At 34.2% G+C, this 19,300-nt stretch overlaps 1 protein-coding gene across 1 annotated transcript; it reads left to right on the top strand.

Moving 5' to 3' along the window:
• The first annotated feature begins 10,781 nt into the window (after window positions 1-10,781).
• LOC140834009 (shewanella-like protein phosphatase 1) lies at window positions 10,782-18,528 on the top strand. Its single transcript, XM_073198578.1, is given in 10 exon segments — window positions 10,782-11,112; window positions 11,944-12,044; window positions 12,197-12,310; window positions 12,562-12,771; window positions 13,907-14,042; window positions 16,666-16,841; window positions 16,952-17,040; window positions 17,743-17,812; window positions 17,945-17,996; window positions 17,999-18,528. Coding segments are annotated over 10 exon segments (1,194 nt in total). The 5' UTR covers window positions 10,782-10,898; the 3' UTR covers window positions 18,031-18,528.
• The last annotated feature ends 772 nt before the right edge of the window (window positions 18,529-19,300 follow it).

The following is a 19,300-nucleotide window of genomic DNA, read 5'->3' as shown; positions in this document are numbered from 1 at the left end:
TAAGATGATGAGAGGTAGAGTCGGACAAGGTGAGGTCGTAGCCCAAATCGAGAAAGTGAAAATGAAGTAAGTATTAATCAAACTTAGATTGGTGAGAATAATGTTCCACCACCTCCTCTGCCCAATTTCGATATGGTTTAGATCACTCAGTTGATCAATACCACTATAGAGTGAGAGTTGGAACAAAGACAAGCCAACAACCCTCCCATAGGCCAGAACAATGCTACGGAGGAAATGAGAAGACCTCAGGAAAAAGTGCAACAACTACGAGAAGCTCGGGGAGGGCCCTCTCCACCTCCACCCCTAGATGTCCTTTTTTAGAGGAAGTACTAGTAGTCGTGCTCCCTCCACACATTCGATTTTCCAGCATCAAGGAAGACAATGGGAAAGGAGATCCCGACAACAATAGTTCAATCTAATTGATCCCGGAAGCATTAGAACATTCCAAGACTTTAGTAGGATTTTCTCACACAGATTCACTAGTAGCAAAATGCAACCACTGACTACGTTGAATGTATTCAGCTTGAAGCAAGAAGAATATGAGAGTCTCTGGGAATATTTCCAGAGACTCAATACAAAAATGGTGGAAATTCCCTCTACCATGCCAAAATTACTGTTCAACACATTCATCCAATGTTTGAGGCTAGCAGACCTCTTCAATTCACTGGTGAAAAAACCTTCTGTTGACTTCCAAAGCTCACTAAACAAGTAAAGAAAAATGCATCAATATGAACGAAGTACAAACAGATTGGTGGAAGAGCCCAAGAAATCCCCTCGGTCAACGAGGGAGGCCCGACAAAAAATCTTCATATATCGGCCTACACTTGCCAAACCGACTGCCTTGCTCAAACAATTTGCTGCATATACTCCATTGAAAATGAGCAAGTACTGGACTCTATAAATTTGTGAACAGAGGCACCTCATTCTCGAGCACCACTCTCCGACAAATATAGTGATTCCCACAATTATTATGGTCATAACATTGATAAATGCAAGCATTTGGTATAGAAAATTTAGCTATTAATTCAAAGGGATTCATACATGAAAGGCATATTGTCCCGCACCGTCGAAGATAATCGATAAAACAAGAGATCCAGGGAAGAAAGGAAACGTCGTGGTTGGAGAAGGACGCCAAAATTCTCAAGGCAAAGACCGCAGGGCTTGTTAAAACAATCCTAGGGTGCCTTCTCGCGCCCCACCTCCACCTATACCTCGAGGAGTTATATACATGATTTTTGGAGGACTACTGATGAGGAATCCAACCTAGCAAGGAAGACTAGCATCCGGATGATGAATAACTTGGAGATTGAGGAGAGAAATGTTTGTACTAAGCTAGTGGCATCATTCGAACTTGAATATATGAGAAGGGTATCCGACCACCACGAGGATGCTTTAGTTATTTGAGATATTGTATCCAATTATGAAATAACTCGGATATTTGTGGATTTGGACAGCTCTGTAAATCTGTTATTCAAAGAATCCATGAATCTAACGAACCTGGGTGATTATAAAGTAGAGCCGGTGGTGGCTGTTATGTTCGGGTTCACAAGGTATGTTGTTGAACCCATTGGAATGATATACTTGCTCCTCTATATGGGAGAATGACATGAAAGGAAGATTCGAATAATCAATTTTATCATAGTCGAAGCCCTTTTTGCATACAACGTTATATTAGGTTGCCCCGTCATGGCCACTTTTATGTTTGTAGCCTCGGCTCTAGACCAAAAAATTAAGTTTCCAGTGGAAAGCATTATCGAGAAAGTTAAGGGAGATCAGAGAATAGCTTGAAAATGATATTTGGAAGAAGTTCGAGTGAAACAAAAGTTGGCAAGGACCGAGCACTCGAGTCAACAAAAGCCACGTGGATACGATAACTGAAGCTAATTGAGGAGGTTGTCCAATTCGGATAGCCAAAAACCTTAGTCGAGCCCTTGAAAGATCGTCTACTTGAATGATTGCATAAAAACAAAGATATCTTCGCATGGTCGAACTCTGATCTCATTAGGGTCCAATCGGAAACTGTGGAACATCACTTAAATGTCATGGTTAATGCTCGACCAGTAATACAAAAGAAAAGACATTTCGACCGGAAACAAACTGTCACGCCCGAGCCTGGGCCCGTACCTGTGTGACTGCACAATAGGCCCATATAACAATCACTTCAGATTCGTCATCGCTTTACAAAAATGATAACCTAAGTTGCTATAGAAGTTCATTGTTGTCCATTATAAACTCATTTTAATTATTAAATTTTTACCATGTAGGATAAGAGGTATCACAATCACTCCTTCTTCAGAACGCGATGTCCTCGTCGTGGCCTGGTCCCTCGATCCACCAGCATTGAGAATCTAGAGGTGGTTCCTACTAGTTCAAGAGATGGCTCCCGTCATCTAGCACTTTGTCCCACAGGTTCAAGTGGTGGCTTCTATGCACGCAACATTTTTCCTCGCATAACACTTATTTCCTGGTGTTCCTTGCCGATGACAGTTTCTGATACCATTCTGTCACGTCCCGAGCCCAGGCCCCTCGCTTGCGTGACTGCAAAATGGGCCCCTATAGCAACTGTTTTAGATTCATCATCGTTTTACGAAAATGATTAACCCAAGTTGCTATAGAAGTATATTGAAGTCTATTGTAAACTCATTTTAAATCTTTAATTTTTACCGTATAGGACAAGAGCTATCATAAAAGACGTCTTCATACAACAGCAGGTGGAAGAAAGATTGAAGGCCAACCACATAAAAGGAGGTACAATTCCCGAGTTGGCAATCAAATGTTGTACTTGTGCCTAAGTATTCAGGAAAATGGAGAATGTGCGTGGATTTTCAAGATCTTAGTCGAGCCTATTTGAAAGATTGTTACCCCTTACCTCGAATCGATCTACTTATCCATTCACTACGCATGAACGGATGTGTTTTTTGGATGCTTACCAAGGATATAATCAAACCATTTAGCCGAGCAGAATAGAACTAAAGTAAGTTTCATTATGTCAGATGGAATTTTTTGTTATGTTGTCATCCCTTCGGGCTAAAAAATGTTGGGGCCACATTTTAAAGGTTAACGGAAAAAGTCATCAGGATCAAATCGGCTGCAATGTGGATGAAATTCTAGTCAATGCAAGAGTAGCTGAGGAGCTCAACACTGATTCGGAAGAAACGTTTTCTACTCTTCGCAATTACCGACTGAAGTTGAATCCAAATGAGTGCACTTTTGTTGTGCAAACAGAAAAATTATTGGACTACATGATTACTTGAAGGGGTATTGAAGCTAATTCGGTTGTGCTTGATATCCAAATACAACGAGATCAATTTCGAAGTATCCTTAAATTATCAAATAAATGTTATATGGAGAAGGTTCTCAATTTAGAAAGTCTGCATAATTATACTTGAACATAGTTATCGTACCATCATCTTGCTTTAATAAATAGTAATAGATAAAAGTGGATTTGCAGGTCTCTTAAAAGCTTGGATTGGCTTATGAAAATTTGTTGATGACTGATTTAGTGGGTTAGTCATACCACGAACCAATTTGGTCGGTTTGGGCTCCATGTCTAATTAAAAGACTACTAGGACTGACATGCGTAAAGTGCATGTGAAAATTAATTAGTTAAAAATATTTTATTTACAATTAAGAATTGGATAGAAGATTTTCTCAATCTTAAGTTTTATGTGAGATAAGATATTAATGAAATTAATTATAAATTACTTAAAAATAAAGATTATTTTTTAATAAGTAAGAGGACATATCAACCTACTAATAGTGACATTATAAATTAATGCGTCCCAAATTTTAAAAAATAACTTTTATATAAGAAGAAATTATATCCATGTGATATATTTTACACTTTAAATGTTGCTATATTTATTGTCCCAAGATTGGTGCCCTTTAATAATAATACTTAGATATTTAATCCAAATCAACTAATCTAATCTTTACAAATAAAAAACCCATAAAATCTATAGTTACCAAAAAAAATAGTTTTATGAAAGTATGAGCACACAAATCATGTATCGGGACAATGCTATTAAGAAAGACAAAATTTGTGTGAAACGTTCTCACATGTCATATTTTGTGAGACATACCTCTTATTTGTGTCATCCATGAAAAAAAAAATTACTTTTTATGTTAAGAGTATTATTTTTTATTGTGAATATCGGTAGTTGACCCGTCTCACAGATAAAAATTCGTGAGATCGTCTCACAAGAGACCTACTCATTAAGAAAATGACAATAGTTAAATCTTATTATTGTTGTTATTAACAGTTACATAAACTTGTTGCGCGTTTAACACATTTCTTGATATTATGTATTGAATTTATGTAACAAATATTTTAAAATATGGGAGTTGATTACGATATTAAAAAGATTAGTAATGTAATCTTTTATAATTATGAAATATTTGAAATTGTTGTGAAAAAAGTAAAAATTTATGATAAAAAGTAAAAATCTCAAACTCTCAAAATTTACCAAACTACACACTTTTTAATATTTTTCTCTCTACTCAATTGTGAATTTCTTCACAAATAGTGAGGCTATTTATAGAATTTCTTTGGTAATAATCCAAAAAATAAAATACATCATTAATAACTACATCATCACACACAAATTTCTAATTTTTACAACTCTTATTTTCAACATTCAAATATTCAACTATTAATTTTTCAACATTCAAATCTTTTATTTTCAACACTTCCCTTGTGATGATGATCAAGGATATGATGATGTCTTCATTACGTATTTTTGTACTGCCTCGTTAAAAATCTTACTAGGAAAAACCCATTGGGATAAAAATCATAGTAAGGAAAAAAGAGTGCAGTCACGTAAACTCCCCCCCCCCCCCCATGTTGACACGAACAATTCTTCACAAATTTCGTAGATTGCGCATCCCGATATTATATATGTGCTTTCTGAATATTGCTGTAGGAAGTGCTTTTGTGAAGAGATGTGATGAGTTTTCATTTGATTGAATGTGACGAACATCAATACATTTATTCTTCTCAAGCTCCTTGGTGAATGCAAAGAACTTAGGAGGAATATGTTTAGTTCTGTCGCTTTTTATGTATCCTTCTTTCATTTGAGCAACACATGCATCATTATCTTTATATAGTATCATAGGCTTCTCGTCGAATGATAATCCGCATGAGATTTGGATATGTTGGGTCATTGATTTTAACCACACACATTCACGGCTTGCTTCATGTAGTGCAATATTCTTGGCATGATTTGAAAAAGTTGCTACGAGCGTTTGTTTCTGTGAACGCCAAGAAATTGCAGGGCCTCCACAAGTAAATACATATCCAGTTTGGGAACGTGCCTTGTGTGGATCAGATAAGTATCTAGCATCGGTATAACCAATTAATCTGGGATTAGCATCTTTTGAATACAAAAGTCTCAAGTCTGTCGTTCCTCGTAGATAATAGAATATATGTTTAATTCCGTTCCAGTGTCTCTTTGTTGGATATGTGCTAAATCTTGCCAACAAATTTACGGCAAAAGATATATCAGGCCTTGTACAATTTGTAAGATACATAAGGGTACTGATAGCACTTAGATATGATACTTCTGGACCAAGGATATCTTCATCATCTTCACATGGACGGAATGGATCCTTTTCTATGTTAATGATCTAACAACCATTGGAGTACTTAAAGGATTTGATTTATCAATATTAAAATGTTTAAGGATCTTTTCTGTATAATTTGTCTGGTGAACAAACATTCCACATTCTTTTTGTTCAATTTGTAAACCCAAACAATACTTGGTTTTTCCAAGATCCTTCATTTCAAATTCTTCCTTCAAGTATGACACAACTTCTTAAATTTTCTTATTCGGTCCAATGATATTTAAATCATCAACATATACAGAAATAATTACGCATCCGGATGTTGTTTTTATAATGAAAACACAAGGGCATATTAAATTATTTACATATTTCTTTTTCATCAATTGATTACTTAGTCGATTATACCACATTCGGCCGGATTGCTTTAACCCACATAATGATCTTTGTAATTTCATAGAATAACATTCTCTGGGTTTTGAACTGATTTTCATATATATATTACTATCAAGTGATCCATATAAGTAAGCTGTAACAACATCCATAAGGCGCATTTCTAAATTTTCAGATATCGCCAAGCTAATCAAATATCGAAACGTAATTGCATCTATCACGGGAGAATACATTTCTTCATAATCAATTTCAGGCCTTTGAGAAAAACCTTGTGCGACAAGTCAAGCTTTATATCTTACTATTTCATTTTTCTCATTTCGCTTTCGAATAAAAACTCATTTGTATCCAACAGGTTTACACCTTCAGGTGTAAGGACTATAGGTCCAAAAATATTACGTTTATTTAGCGAATCTAATTCAACCTGTATGACATCTTTCCATTTTATCCAATCATGCCGATTTTTGTATTCACCAAAAGATTTTGGTCCATGATCTTCATTATCATTTATGATGTCAATTGCCACATTATAAGAAAATATATCATCAATTTCTTCTATATCTTTTCGGTTCCATATTTTTTCAGTATTAATATAATTGATAGAGATTTCTTCGTCAGTTTGTGGTTCTGACAGAACATTTTCATCATCATGTGTTTCTTCAGGAACACTATTATCTATTTTGTGATCATCATGTGTTTTTTCAGGAACATCATTCTTTATTTTGTGATCATCGTGTTTCTCTATGAATTTTCTTGTTCGAGGGTTTTTATCTATGGAACCGACTGGCCTTCCACGCTTCAGGCGTTTAATGAAATCATGAGTATCTTCAATTTGTTTCTTCGGAATTTCCATCCGTGCAGGGGCATTTGTAGCATGTATATATGATTTAGTTACCCATTTTGTGTCTGCAAATGCATCTGGTATTTGATTTCCTATTCTTTGCAAGTGCACAATTTGTTGTACATTTTTTTCACATTGTTTTGTTTTTGGATCTAGATGTCAAAATGATGATACATACCATGTAATTTCCTTTTCGGTATGTTTCTGTTCTCCCCCTAACATTGGGAAGATTTCTTTATTAAAATGACAATCAGCAAAACGTGCTGTGAACACGTCGCCTGTCTGAGGTTCAAGATATCGAATGATTGATGGACTATCATAACCGATATAAATTCAAATCTTTCTTTAAGGTCCCATTTTCTTTCGTTGAGGTGGTGCAATACGTACATACACCATACATCCAAAAATTCTCAGATGAGAAATTTCTGGTTGTTTACCAAATGCAAGCTGCAATGGGGAGTATTTATGATATGCACTTAGTCTGATGCGAATTAATGCAACGACGTGTAAAATTGCATGTCCCCATATAGAAATATGGAGCTTTGTTTTAATAATCATTGGTCTAGCAATCATTTGCAGACGTTTAATCAATGATTCAGCCAATCCATTCTGTGTATGTACGTGAGCACAATGATTCTCATAGACATACAATAATCATTGAAAGTCTGGGAAGTAAATTCACCAGCACTATCAAATCTAATTTTCTTGATTGTATAATCGAGAAATTGATTCCTCAATTTTATTATTTGAGCAAGTAATCTTGCAAATGCAACATTTCGAGTTGACAATAAACATACATGTGACCATCTGCTGGAGGCATCAATCAATACCATAAAGTATCTGAATGGTCCACATGGTGGATGGATTGGTCCACAAATATCACTCTGAATACGTTCAAGAAACATTGGTGATTCAGTTTGGATTTTGGCTGGTGATGGTCTTATAATAAGTTTTCCAAGAGAACATGGTTTACATTGAAACTTATTATTCTGAAAGATCTTCTGGTCTTTCAACGGATGACCATGTGTATTTTCTATAATTCTTCGCATCATTGTTGAACCAAGATGTTCTAATCGATAATGCCAATTGGTTAATATTGAAGAATTATCAACTATCATGTTTGATTCAATGGGACTTATATGTGTATAATGCAATCCAGTATGGAGCATTGGTAGTTTTTCAATCACACATTTCTTTCCTGATTATATGTGGTAAGACACATATATTTCTCATTCCCTTCATTCATTGTTTGAGTATCATATCCATGTGAGTATATATCATTAAAACTCAACAAATTTCTTTTCGATTGTGGTGAATACAAAGCATCATTGATAAAAAAATTTGTACCATTAGGTAACAAAAAATGTGCTTTACCGCATCCTTTAATCAAGTCTACAGGACCTGATATCGTATTCACTATTGTTTTTGTTGGTTTTAGTTCCAAGAAATATCTTTTATCTCGAAGAATAGTGTGCATTGTACCACTATCAAGTATGCAAACTTCCATGGAATTAGTTTCTTGTTTAGCTTTGTTCATGGCATTTTTCATATTTGAACTTCAAAAATATGCAATGAAAAAAAAATTACTGACAATTCATATGTAAATATAACACATATCATAATTGTACAATAAAACATTATCATATGAATACATGAAAAATAAATTATTGTACATTTATATTCTACCACTATATTGTTCATTTTCAGAGAAATCATTGAGAAAATCTGCAGCATCAATATTTTTCATTTATATCCCACCAACATATTGATCATTTCCAAATAAATCATTCAGAAAATCAGCATCATCAAAATGAGTTGAATCACTCAAACAGTCACTGCGTTTAGTGAAGTTGGTCTCTTTCTCTTTCCCCTTTATCGATTCTTTATAGAGCTTGCAAAGGTGCTCGGTGGCTCGACAAATACGATAACAATGTCCTGGAGTGCCGAATTTGAAACAAGAACTTTCAAATCTTTTCGAGTGATTTTCATTAACACTCATGTTCTCATGATACCTTTTCAGTGGGTGGTTCATGACGCCCTTTTGAGATGAGTTATAAAAATAACTATCTCGATTGTTTTCAAAACCATGGCCTCGAGCACAACCACGACCAATTCCACGTCCACGTCCACAACCACGACCTCGACCTCGACCTCGATCTCGACCAAAACCTTGTCTTTGAATTTGATTTTGGTTTCCAGGTTTAAATTCATTTTTACTTACAACATTTACTTCTGGAGATGCTGTTGATCCAGGTGATGATTTCTCATTAGCAGCTCGTTGTTCTTTTCCGCCACTAGAAGACAGACGATGAGTTCAGAATATCTCGCAAATCCACGCACTCTATATTGTTGTTGTAGAGTTATATTTGATGCATGAAACGTGGAAAATAGTTTTTCAAGCATTTCCAATTCTGTAACCTCATGTCCACAAAATTTTAGCTGCGAGATTATTCGATACATCGCTGAATTGTAATCATTGACTTTCTTAAAATCTTGGAATCTTAACATATTTCATTCATCACGGGCGGTCGGAAGTGTAACTTCCCTTATATGTTCAAATCTTTCTTTTAATCATTTCCACAGATCCATGGGATCTTTTTCGATGAGATATTCACATTTTAAACATTCATCAAGATGTCGACACAAAAATATTGTAGCTTTTGCTTTTTCTTGTGATGAAGATATACCATTTTCTTTAATGGTCTCGCTTAGACCCAATGACTTAAAATGCATTTCTACATTAAGTGTCCATGACATATAATTTTTCCCCGTAATATCAAGAGCAATGAATTCGAGCTTTGTCAAATTTGCCATGGTGATACTAAAAAAAATACGATGCATTTTATTAGTTAATGAATATTGCAATACAAAGTAATGGATAAACAACAAGTACAAGCATTCGTAAAAATAAAAAAAACACACGAGAATGATATTCTTCAATAAATACAAGACTCGTGAGTATGATAACCAAAATAATTTAAAATAACCTTGAGAAAACCATCTTCTTTTTTATTTGAAAAATTTGACGAAGAATAATTTTTAGAGAAGAAGAGAAAGTTGGAGTGATTGAATATGTTTGTGAGATCATATTTATAGGGTAAAATCTAGCCGTTTTGTTACCGTTTATGACTGTTGATGTACAAAAAAATAAATGTATGTATTTGTATAATTTTATGGTAATAATACGATGTATATAATATTAGTCATGTTTAAATAATTATGTATATCATATCATATTATTATAATGAGGTGTCATAAATTATTTTGTTTAAAAACCTTATAGGCTTTTATACTTGTCGTATCCCTTACCGGGAGTGTGGGATGTCGTCTTAACATCCTCCCAGGATTTATAACAAGTTTTTGAAAAATTTATTTTTATTATTTTTAATCTTTATCATATAATAACATTATATTATATATTAAATATATACATAATAAATAAATAACAGTCAAATAAATATTATTACTTTTGTTACCTTTTTCTTCTGTTTTGGAGCTTGGAAAAATATAGAGGACTTTTAGAGCTTCGTGTTGATAACATGTTGTGAAAAAGTAAAAATTTATGGTAAAAAGTAAAAATCTCAAACTCTCAAAATTTACCAAACTATACACTTTATAATATTTTTTTCTCGACTCAATTGTGAATTTCTTCACAAATGGTGAGATTATTCATAGAATTTCTTTGGTAATAATCCAAAAAATAAAATACATAATTACCTAAATCATCACACACAATTTTTTAATTTTTACAACTATTATTTTCAACATTCAAATATTCAACTATTATTTTTTTAGGCAAAAACTTGTGTGAGACGGTCTCACGGATCGTATTTTGTGAGACGGATCTTTATTTGAATAATCCATAGAAACTCATTTTTTTAACATTCAAATCTTTTATTTTCAACAGAAATATTTATATATTATTATTAATTAAAAATAATAAAAGCTAAAATACTAAAGTTGAGGATAAGGCCAAATACAGCATTAATTGAAGGGAAGAAAGAGCGATGCAAAATACGTGGTGGGAAACATTTCCTTGGACACACACTCCCATGGCTGAGGACATGTATACGTGATTCTTGCTTTCAAAATTTGTGTCAAATTTCAAATGGGTTCTCTCTCCTTTTGCTACCCATCTCTACTCCAAACAATCTTGAATTCGAGGCAGCGCAAAATCTCAGCCGTCATATACTGTTGTGCTTCCACAACTTCGACTCCGTACAGCGAAAATAGAGTCGAAGGGAACGATCGGTTGAAGCCCATTGTGGTGAATGGGGACCCGCCAACTTTCGTGTCTGCTCCTGGCCGCCGGATTGTAGCCGGTAATCGTTTTTGCTCGAGCAGTTTACATGGAGTAGCATTTGATATAGTTCATAAATTTTTTTTTGTGGTTCAAGTTAAAACTTTTTTTGATCAGTTATAGTTGTATTGTGATTTTTGTATGAATTATGAGAAAAGTTGAGATAGTTTTAAGGTGGATGAAGTTGGATGCAGGAGAGTCTGGTGCTTTAATGTATTAGATTTTTATGCTTTGTTTATAGATAAAACAATATATTTGAAACAAATTTTCAAGGTGGTGGTTGAGTTAGAAGCACGGGAATTCAGCTCTGTAAACTTGAAGAATGTTGACATGATTATTGTCTTTTCACTGGTAAATTTAGTTGTCATTTGGATGGAAAGGGAATAAGACGTTGCAAAATATGGTATTGCTGCATACAAATACTGAGGGACTTGTGAGATTTATACCTGCAGATGTGTCCTTTCGAAGAGTTACCAGCACGAAATTTGATCTTTTTGTTGATTTGAGAACCATTGTTCTTTGATACTTTCTATTTAATATCATTTATAGAATGAAAAAGAAATCATTGAGGTTTTGTAAAGCTATCAAATCAAGAAAACTCATTCATAAGTTCTTTGGACATTTGATTTTGCTGTGACATTGTTTTTATTTTTATTTGAAAAAACAAAATTGCCATGTTTGTGGCATCATATTGTTATGGGTTGTGTTCGCTGTATAAAATTTATCTTGATCATTAAAATTAGGGCAAATATATCATTTAATTGATGAGGATTAACAAAATCCAAATGCTCATCAGTTCAAAAACAGATTTTCAAGTTGTGCAACTAACTTATTGTTGTGTATTAATTGCTAGTTGGGGATTTGCATGGTGATCTTGACAAAGCTAGATATGCTCTTGAGATGGCTGGTATCTTAAGTTCTGATGGCCATGATTTGTGGGTTGGTGGGCATACGGTATTCAATTATTTCACTATTTTGTGGATTTATATGATTCATTCGAAGGAACATCAAAGTTATAATTCTCACTTAGCAAAATATATGACAAAATTAACTAGTTTTCTGAGACTTTATGTACTTTATCTCTGGACATTTGTATTCATGACCAGGTATTAGTTCAACTTGGTGATATACTTGATAGAGGTGGGGATGAAATTGCAATTTTATCCCTATTAAGGTCGTTGGATATTCAGGCAAAAGCTAATGGAGGTGCAGTATTCCAGGTTCAATGTTGTGCTCATTTGTGTCACACTTAAATCTAGTATCATAAAGTGTAACAACCATCTGTTAGATATCAATATTTGAATGTTCTAAGTTGTCAGAAATATTTCAAAATTCAACCTTGCGATATCTCCTCTCCGTGCTTTGATCTGATAATAATATCTTGTCTCTAATCAATAAAAGCTAGATTTCTGCTTTCTTGATGTTTTAAAGATGAAGTGAATTATGGTACACTTTCATATCATGTTTGTAGGTTAAGGGAAATCATGAAACCATGAATGTAGATGGGGACTTTAGATACGTCGATTCAGAAGGCTTTGATGAGTGTGCTGACTTCCTTGAGTACTTGGAAATTTGCGATCATAAGTGGGAAGAAGCATTTGTTGGATGGGTTGGTGAATCTAAAAGATGGAAAGAACAGCGTATGATGTCTAAGAGTTGGGGTCCATGGAATTTAGTGAAGGTATGTTGACCTATAACTTTCTAGTTTTTTTTATCATACAGTGTTCTAGATCGATGCCAAACAATCTGACTGCTTTGTAGGATGTTTTTAGAATTGTAGGTTAAACTTTTGCTGAAGTCCACCTATATTTCTAGATTGTGGTGTTAAATAAAATTCAAGTATCTGATTAAATTGCTAAAGCATGGTTCTTTATTTTGTTATACAAGTGGAAACCATTGAGCTCTTAAATTCTGACCATAGTGAACTCAATTTGCTTCTGTAGCTCATGTGATGAAATTTCCTCGTCCATATATTACCCTCACCTAACCTATTTGAAAGTGTCTTTTACATGAAGGTATGCTGAGCAACAACTTAGATTCGTTTTCGGTAATGAGGTTACAATTTTTTTTTTGCTCAAACTTCACTGTATATAAGATGGACAGATCTTAGCAAATAAGATGAATAAAAGCTACAGAAGAGCAGCACTGTTTAACAAATAAGATGGATGGATCTTGATGGAATCATCCATGTTTTGAATGTCATCGTCAATTCACTTGATTGTGCAATAAAATGTAAGTGTCGCCTAATTAGTATGCTAGTTCAACGTTGGAGGCAGCATTAACTGTTACAATTGAAAGTTATATGTGGTCAACATCTGTTATGCTTGCATTCTATGTTTATAAAGTTTCGAGTGGATGAATTACTCCAATTTTAGGAGTTCTATATTTGGTTCATTTGAATTCATTTTGATAAATTGTTTCAATGAGTATTAACACCGACCTGTTCTTGTTACCCTTGTTTTCACTTCTTCCTATTTCATTTAACCAATAACTGGAACAATTAAAATCTAGTTTTTACGGAGGACGATTCTTCAAACATGTGTAGCTGTAGAATAAATTTGAGCCAGAATTTAGTCAAATCATATTGCTATAGTTAATCTTCTGTGTGATAAACACATTGTTTGCTTAAACTAATCAAATCAACTATTGATATCAAATTACTGTGCACAATGACATGGGATATGCCAAACTTTTGAACTGGAAAATAGCTATGCTTTTCTTGAGTCTATCAATGACAAACAAAGTTTTCTATATTGTTTTGAGCCTCCACATCCATCTGGTTCCTTTTTAATTTATTCATCCAATTATTAGGACAGCGACAAAAGGGAGTCATTGCAAGATCAATTCTCCTGAGACCTGGGGGTCCTTTGGCATCTGAACTTGCACGCCATGCAGTTGTCATCAAAGTTGACGACTGGATTTTTTGTCATGGTGGGCTTCTTCCTCATCATGGTATTTTTCCTTTGAACTTTTTGTATTTGAACCTTGATCATATAAAATTAATATGGCGGAATTTTTTTTTTTTTGATAGGAAACATAATATTTTATATAATGGATATTTTTTGTACAATAATAGCGGATGAGTGATCCGCGAGTTCTAATATCAAAACATTTTCGTCAAACCATTAAAAACTTCAAATCCCTAACAACATCTGATATTGGTAGATGATCTAGCCCTTTGATTCTTGTAGTTGTAGTCGCAACTCTGAACTTAATGATCTCTCATAACTGTAGCATTTATCGTAAAAATATCATAAATTCACATGTATTATGACCCCTCGGGACACTGCCAGGACATTCAAACTACCCGGGACGTACAATGACCATTGTACCCCTGGACCCCGAACTTCTCGTTTTTGACTTTTTCCTATGTTTCTTGACTCGAGCCTATCCCAAACCATCATATATTCTTATTTTTGACTTCTACTAATTGTCTTAAACGTAAACTCACGTCCTTCGATTTATTCAACTTAATCGTGAAACCATAATCCCATTTATAGCCCGAATTGACTGGAAGCTTAATAACTTTTTCCCAACTTCGAACCACGACTTACTAGACCCTAGTTCACCCTCATAAGCCACGGTCCAGCTCACACATGACCACCGTCAAGCCGCTTCCCTCAGCCCTAGCAAAACTGCACGTTTTCCCCATGACTTGCGTCGCGGCCCAACTTTACCTCGAACCACTTTCGACCAGCCCCTAGCTAGACTGACTCCATCCCCTTAGACACCCTCTTAGGACCCTACTGGAACGCTTTTGCACCTGCTCCTGCGCACAGCCAACCATGCACCGTCTTTCTCCTTTCTTTCCCCAAAACCGTGCACCCTAGGTGCCAACCAAGCCGTCAACGCTTCCCTATCGTTCTACCCTTGTTTCCAGCCACACTAGGACTCTCTAGGACCATGACTCGACCCAACACAAGGCCTTGATCACCGCTGGACAGCCCGCTCGCAGCCTGCCCTCGCAAGTGCCAAAACCGAACCCTTACATGCAATAAACCTTAACGAGGCTCGGCACTTTCCCCTCTCATTCCAGCCCTTTTTAACCTACACGGGACTCCATTTAGGACCTTTAAACATCATCTCCCTTCCCCTTAATGGCAGTGAGTCTCTAGGAATCATAACGCGACTCAAATGTGCATTAAAAACTTCAAAAATTTTAAAAAAATAATTCAAAACGTTAATAAAACTTGATCATCATGTTTTTCATTCAAAATATCATAAACATGCATAATATGGTTAGAATGATGCAAAAGAAAGGTTTAGAATGTGTCTTTCCGTTTAAAACGCTCGAAATACGAATACCGATGACAAGGAGGACGATTTCTACATTTTTTTCTCGACAAAAACCCACCAAAACCCATCTTGGGATGCAAGGGAGATGGGTGATCGTTGTTGGATGGAAGAAGGAAGAATAAGAAAGAAAATCGAATAACGAAGGAGAAAAAAATCGAAACTTCCCCCTTGCAAGTCCCTTAGAATCGGCCGCTGTTCTCCTCTTGGAATTCACATGAATTTTGTGTGTGTGCGTTTCGGTGTGTTTAGGCATGTGTATGTGTTTAGGGTTTAGGGTAGTTATTTAAAAAAACAAAAAGACTTCTTATTTATATAATTAATGGGCTTAATCAACCCTAGTTTTAAATTAATAAATTAGGCTCATTAAGATTAATAAAATCACTAGGTCTCAATTTAAAAGATTTTTTAAACAATACCTTTTTCAAAAATCCTTTATAAATTACATAAATTTCTTGTTTCCACTAATTAATTTAAATTTGACCTTAAAAATGTTAAAATTCTTAAATTATTTAAAATAAATATTTTTTTAACAAAAAATAAAAATTTAGCTTTTAAATCATTAACACTTTAATCGTCTTCAGACCTCCGTCTCTGGCCAACCACCGATATTTGTCTGAAAATCTTTAAATTATGCAATCGGGCAAAATTACACAATTAATCATTTAATCACTCAAAATTTATCATTCATGTATCTAAAATCATTTAATTAAATTAATTTAGCAAATTAAAATTTTCATGCGTGCGGTTTAGTAACTGGATTTTTGAACGTTACACATATAAAATTTGTTCAATTCAAGAACGGTAGTTATGATAATTCCATTGGTGGTTTGTGATAGAAATACAAAGTTTGATGGTTGGGTTGAAAGTAGAAAGCTACTATTTGGACAATCTTCCATGAACTTGAGCTTATGGGAAAATTCATCTTTAATGTCATGAAAACAGAAATTGTAAGTTTGAATCTTACAAACATGTCCCTCATCATATTGAATTAAGGTGATATGATATGGTTATTTTTGGGTCTTTGTTGCCCAATACCAGACAGCATATGCTTGTATGCCTTGGATAAAAATTTTAGGCATATAATCCCCATTTTCTTTTTGGCATGTAGATGCGTATTAAAATATAAAGAATTGATTGGTACTTCCAATCAACTCGAACTTTAGAAGAAATGGTTAGTTTGATAGTTTCTTATAGTTCGTGCAATTTGGACTCATGTACATTGTGGGAGTAAGTATCATCTGAAATAATAATTCCTACTGTTAACTATCTTATGCTATAGTTGAATATGGCATTGAACGAATGAATAGAGAAGTATCATACTGGATGAAAGGTGTTTGCTCGAGTGATGGTTATCCACAGCTCCCATTCATTGCCACCAGAGGCTATGACAGTGTAGTGTGGAGTCGATTGTACTCAAGGGACACATCATATCTTGATGAATATCAGATTAATCAGGTAGCCTGTTAACGACATTAATTGTTTGCCACTTCAGTTTGAAGCAGGTTCTATATAGTTTTTTTTCAACCATTGTAACCATCAGAGGCCTGAGTTTTACTTCTCATCAGATCCAATCCATTCTTCGAGAGTCACTTCAAGCAGCAGGCGCCAAAGCAATGGTGGTAGGTCACACTCCGCAAGCTACAGGAATTAATAGGTACATAAACTTGCAACGTATTTTGGAAATATAACTTCTAGTCATTGGGTGCAATAATTATAATCATCTCAGAGATTTCTCGCTAAAACTTCTCTTAAATGGATGAGAAACTGTTGAACAAAAAATCGAAACCAGATAACATATAAGGGTGAAATTCAAAATTTTTATTAAGTTTATAGCATTTTCGGTCCACCATTGATGTAATGTTCGAAAGCTGTAATATCATACAAGCTCAAACTTTGCCACAAAATATTTTTCTATTGCATTTGGCCATGACTCTAGGTGGTACTGTTTCAGCTGTCTCCCATTGGGCCACTATGCAACTATAACAAACATCTTGTCACTCACTATTTCTTTCCTTTTACGCACATCTAAGAATGATCAAGAAGCTAAAGAGATTTGAAGATGAAAGATGTAAAGAAATGAACTATTGATACTTTTATTGCTATTCTGAATTCTTACTGATGAAAGCCAAATGCATGCATTTTTAATCATTCAGTTTGTGTTCCTTGTCTATTTACCCCTCATACTTGTTGAATGAGAGTCCAGTCCATTGCTAGTGGAAACCTAAGCCGTGAATGAATCTCATTCTTGGATTTCTCCTCATCATAGCTCCTATATCAATGCAAGCTTATTTTGTTCTAGGATTAAGGAAAACAGAGATGTTTTTGTCAATCTGAATGAGTTTTGCTTGTCGTGCAGTGAATTTAACGGAAGTGTGTGGCGCATTGACGTAGGAATGTCTAGTGGAGTTCTTGATTCAAGGCCGGAGGTAGAGCAATGCTTCATCACTACAATTTTCTAGCTGTTGGCCCCTTAATATGCTACACTGAGGATGTCTTGTATTTTTGTCCATTCATCGAGAAAAATCTTATAATCCATCTCACGTCACTTATTTTACCAGGTTCTGGAAATAAGAGAAGGTCATGCAAGGCCCATAAGGAGCAAAAGGGACAATACAGTGAGCTTCAAGTAGTTGATTTCATTTAGAAAAAACACAACGAAATCAAGCAAATCAAATCAAAGTTGTCACCTGTTGAGGAATCCAGGATTCGTTAAATATATTTTAGTAGCGAAATTATATTTCTAGAAATATAACACATTAAATTTGAAAACGAAATTTCCTGTCAATCCAACACCAACTTATATTGGCCCCTCTTATCCTAAATATCAACCTTATATTTTTTTAGCACATTTGTTACAACAATTCTAACTTGTGACATTCAAATAGGAACACAAGAAAGAAGGCTTTTCTATGTTATCAAAACATCTGGAGTTCATGTAAAGCACGATTACGGTATGAACTGATATGGATTCTGTGATGTACATGCATAGAGATGATTTCAGGAGAAATTTGAAATATTGAATTGGGAGTATTGTAAGAAGCTGTTCCTCTTGTGACTCAGACTGCTCAAATCTTTCTAAAGAGTGTTGATTTTACATTTCTTCTGTGCATGAGGTGGTTTTGTACGCTACAGATCTAGAGGAAGGTGGGCTTAAGCAATCCCTTCATTTAATAAAAATTGATATTGATAAATAATCTTCTGTATATGCAAAAAGAAAAATCAAATGTTCGGAATTTTTTTGAAAAGTAACTTTGGTCAAGTTTTGATTTCTCAATTGTTTTCGGATGTGTTCATTTTAATGTTCTAAATAAATAATATCAAATATTTTGTGAAATATACTATTCATATCACTAAAAAAATTGAGCATATACTTGAGCTACCAAATGATATATTAAACAATATTCTTAAAAATCTCAATACAAACATGAATATATTTTTCATTAATTATGAGCGATGATAAATGTTATATATTTTTGTTAATTTTTTTTTTAAATATATCTTTTTAAATTTTCTCCACCAATAACGAGATATAATATTTAATATATTATTTGCATGTCAAATAATGTACTACTTTAATTTAATTTTTTAAACACTCCTGTTTGGCTTAATCACACATATAAATCTAACTACATATGCATACTTCACTATTCCAAATTTTACTCAATTGGATAAGAATTGAATCAAAAGAAAAAAATAATTATTTAATAATTAGTAAAAATTTTATATTTATTAAAATAAATGACGGGTCAATTCAACCCAACCTAACATATACTAACTCGTAACCCAAACGAGCTAATCCGTTTTGACCCATCTTCAAATGAGTTGTTAAAATCGCAACTCAACCCGTCGTGACGGAATTTACTTAAGCGGAAATTAACATCTCTAAAATTAATGTTTTTTTTTTTTTTTAATTT

The sequence above is a fragment of the Primulina eburnea genome, chromosome 6, assembly GCF_022965805.1.
Source record: "Primulina eburnea isolate SZY01 chromosome 6, ASM2296580v1, whole genome shotgun sequence".
NCBI classification, from domain to species: domain Eukaryota; kingdom Viridiplantae; phylum Streptophyta; class Magnoliopsida; order Lamiales; family Gesneriaceae; genus Primulina; species Primulina eburnea.
The sequence above is the reverse complement of the archived record's forward strand: the minus strand, read 5'-3'. Positions and strand labels throughout refer to the sequence as shown.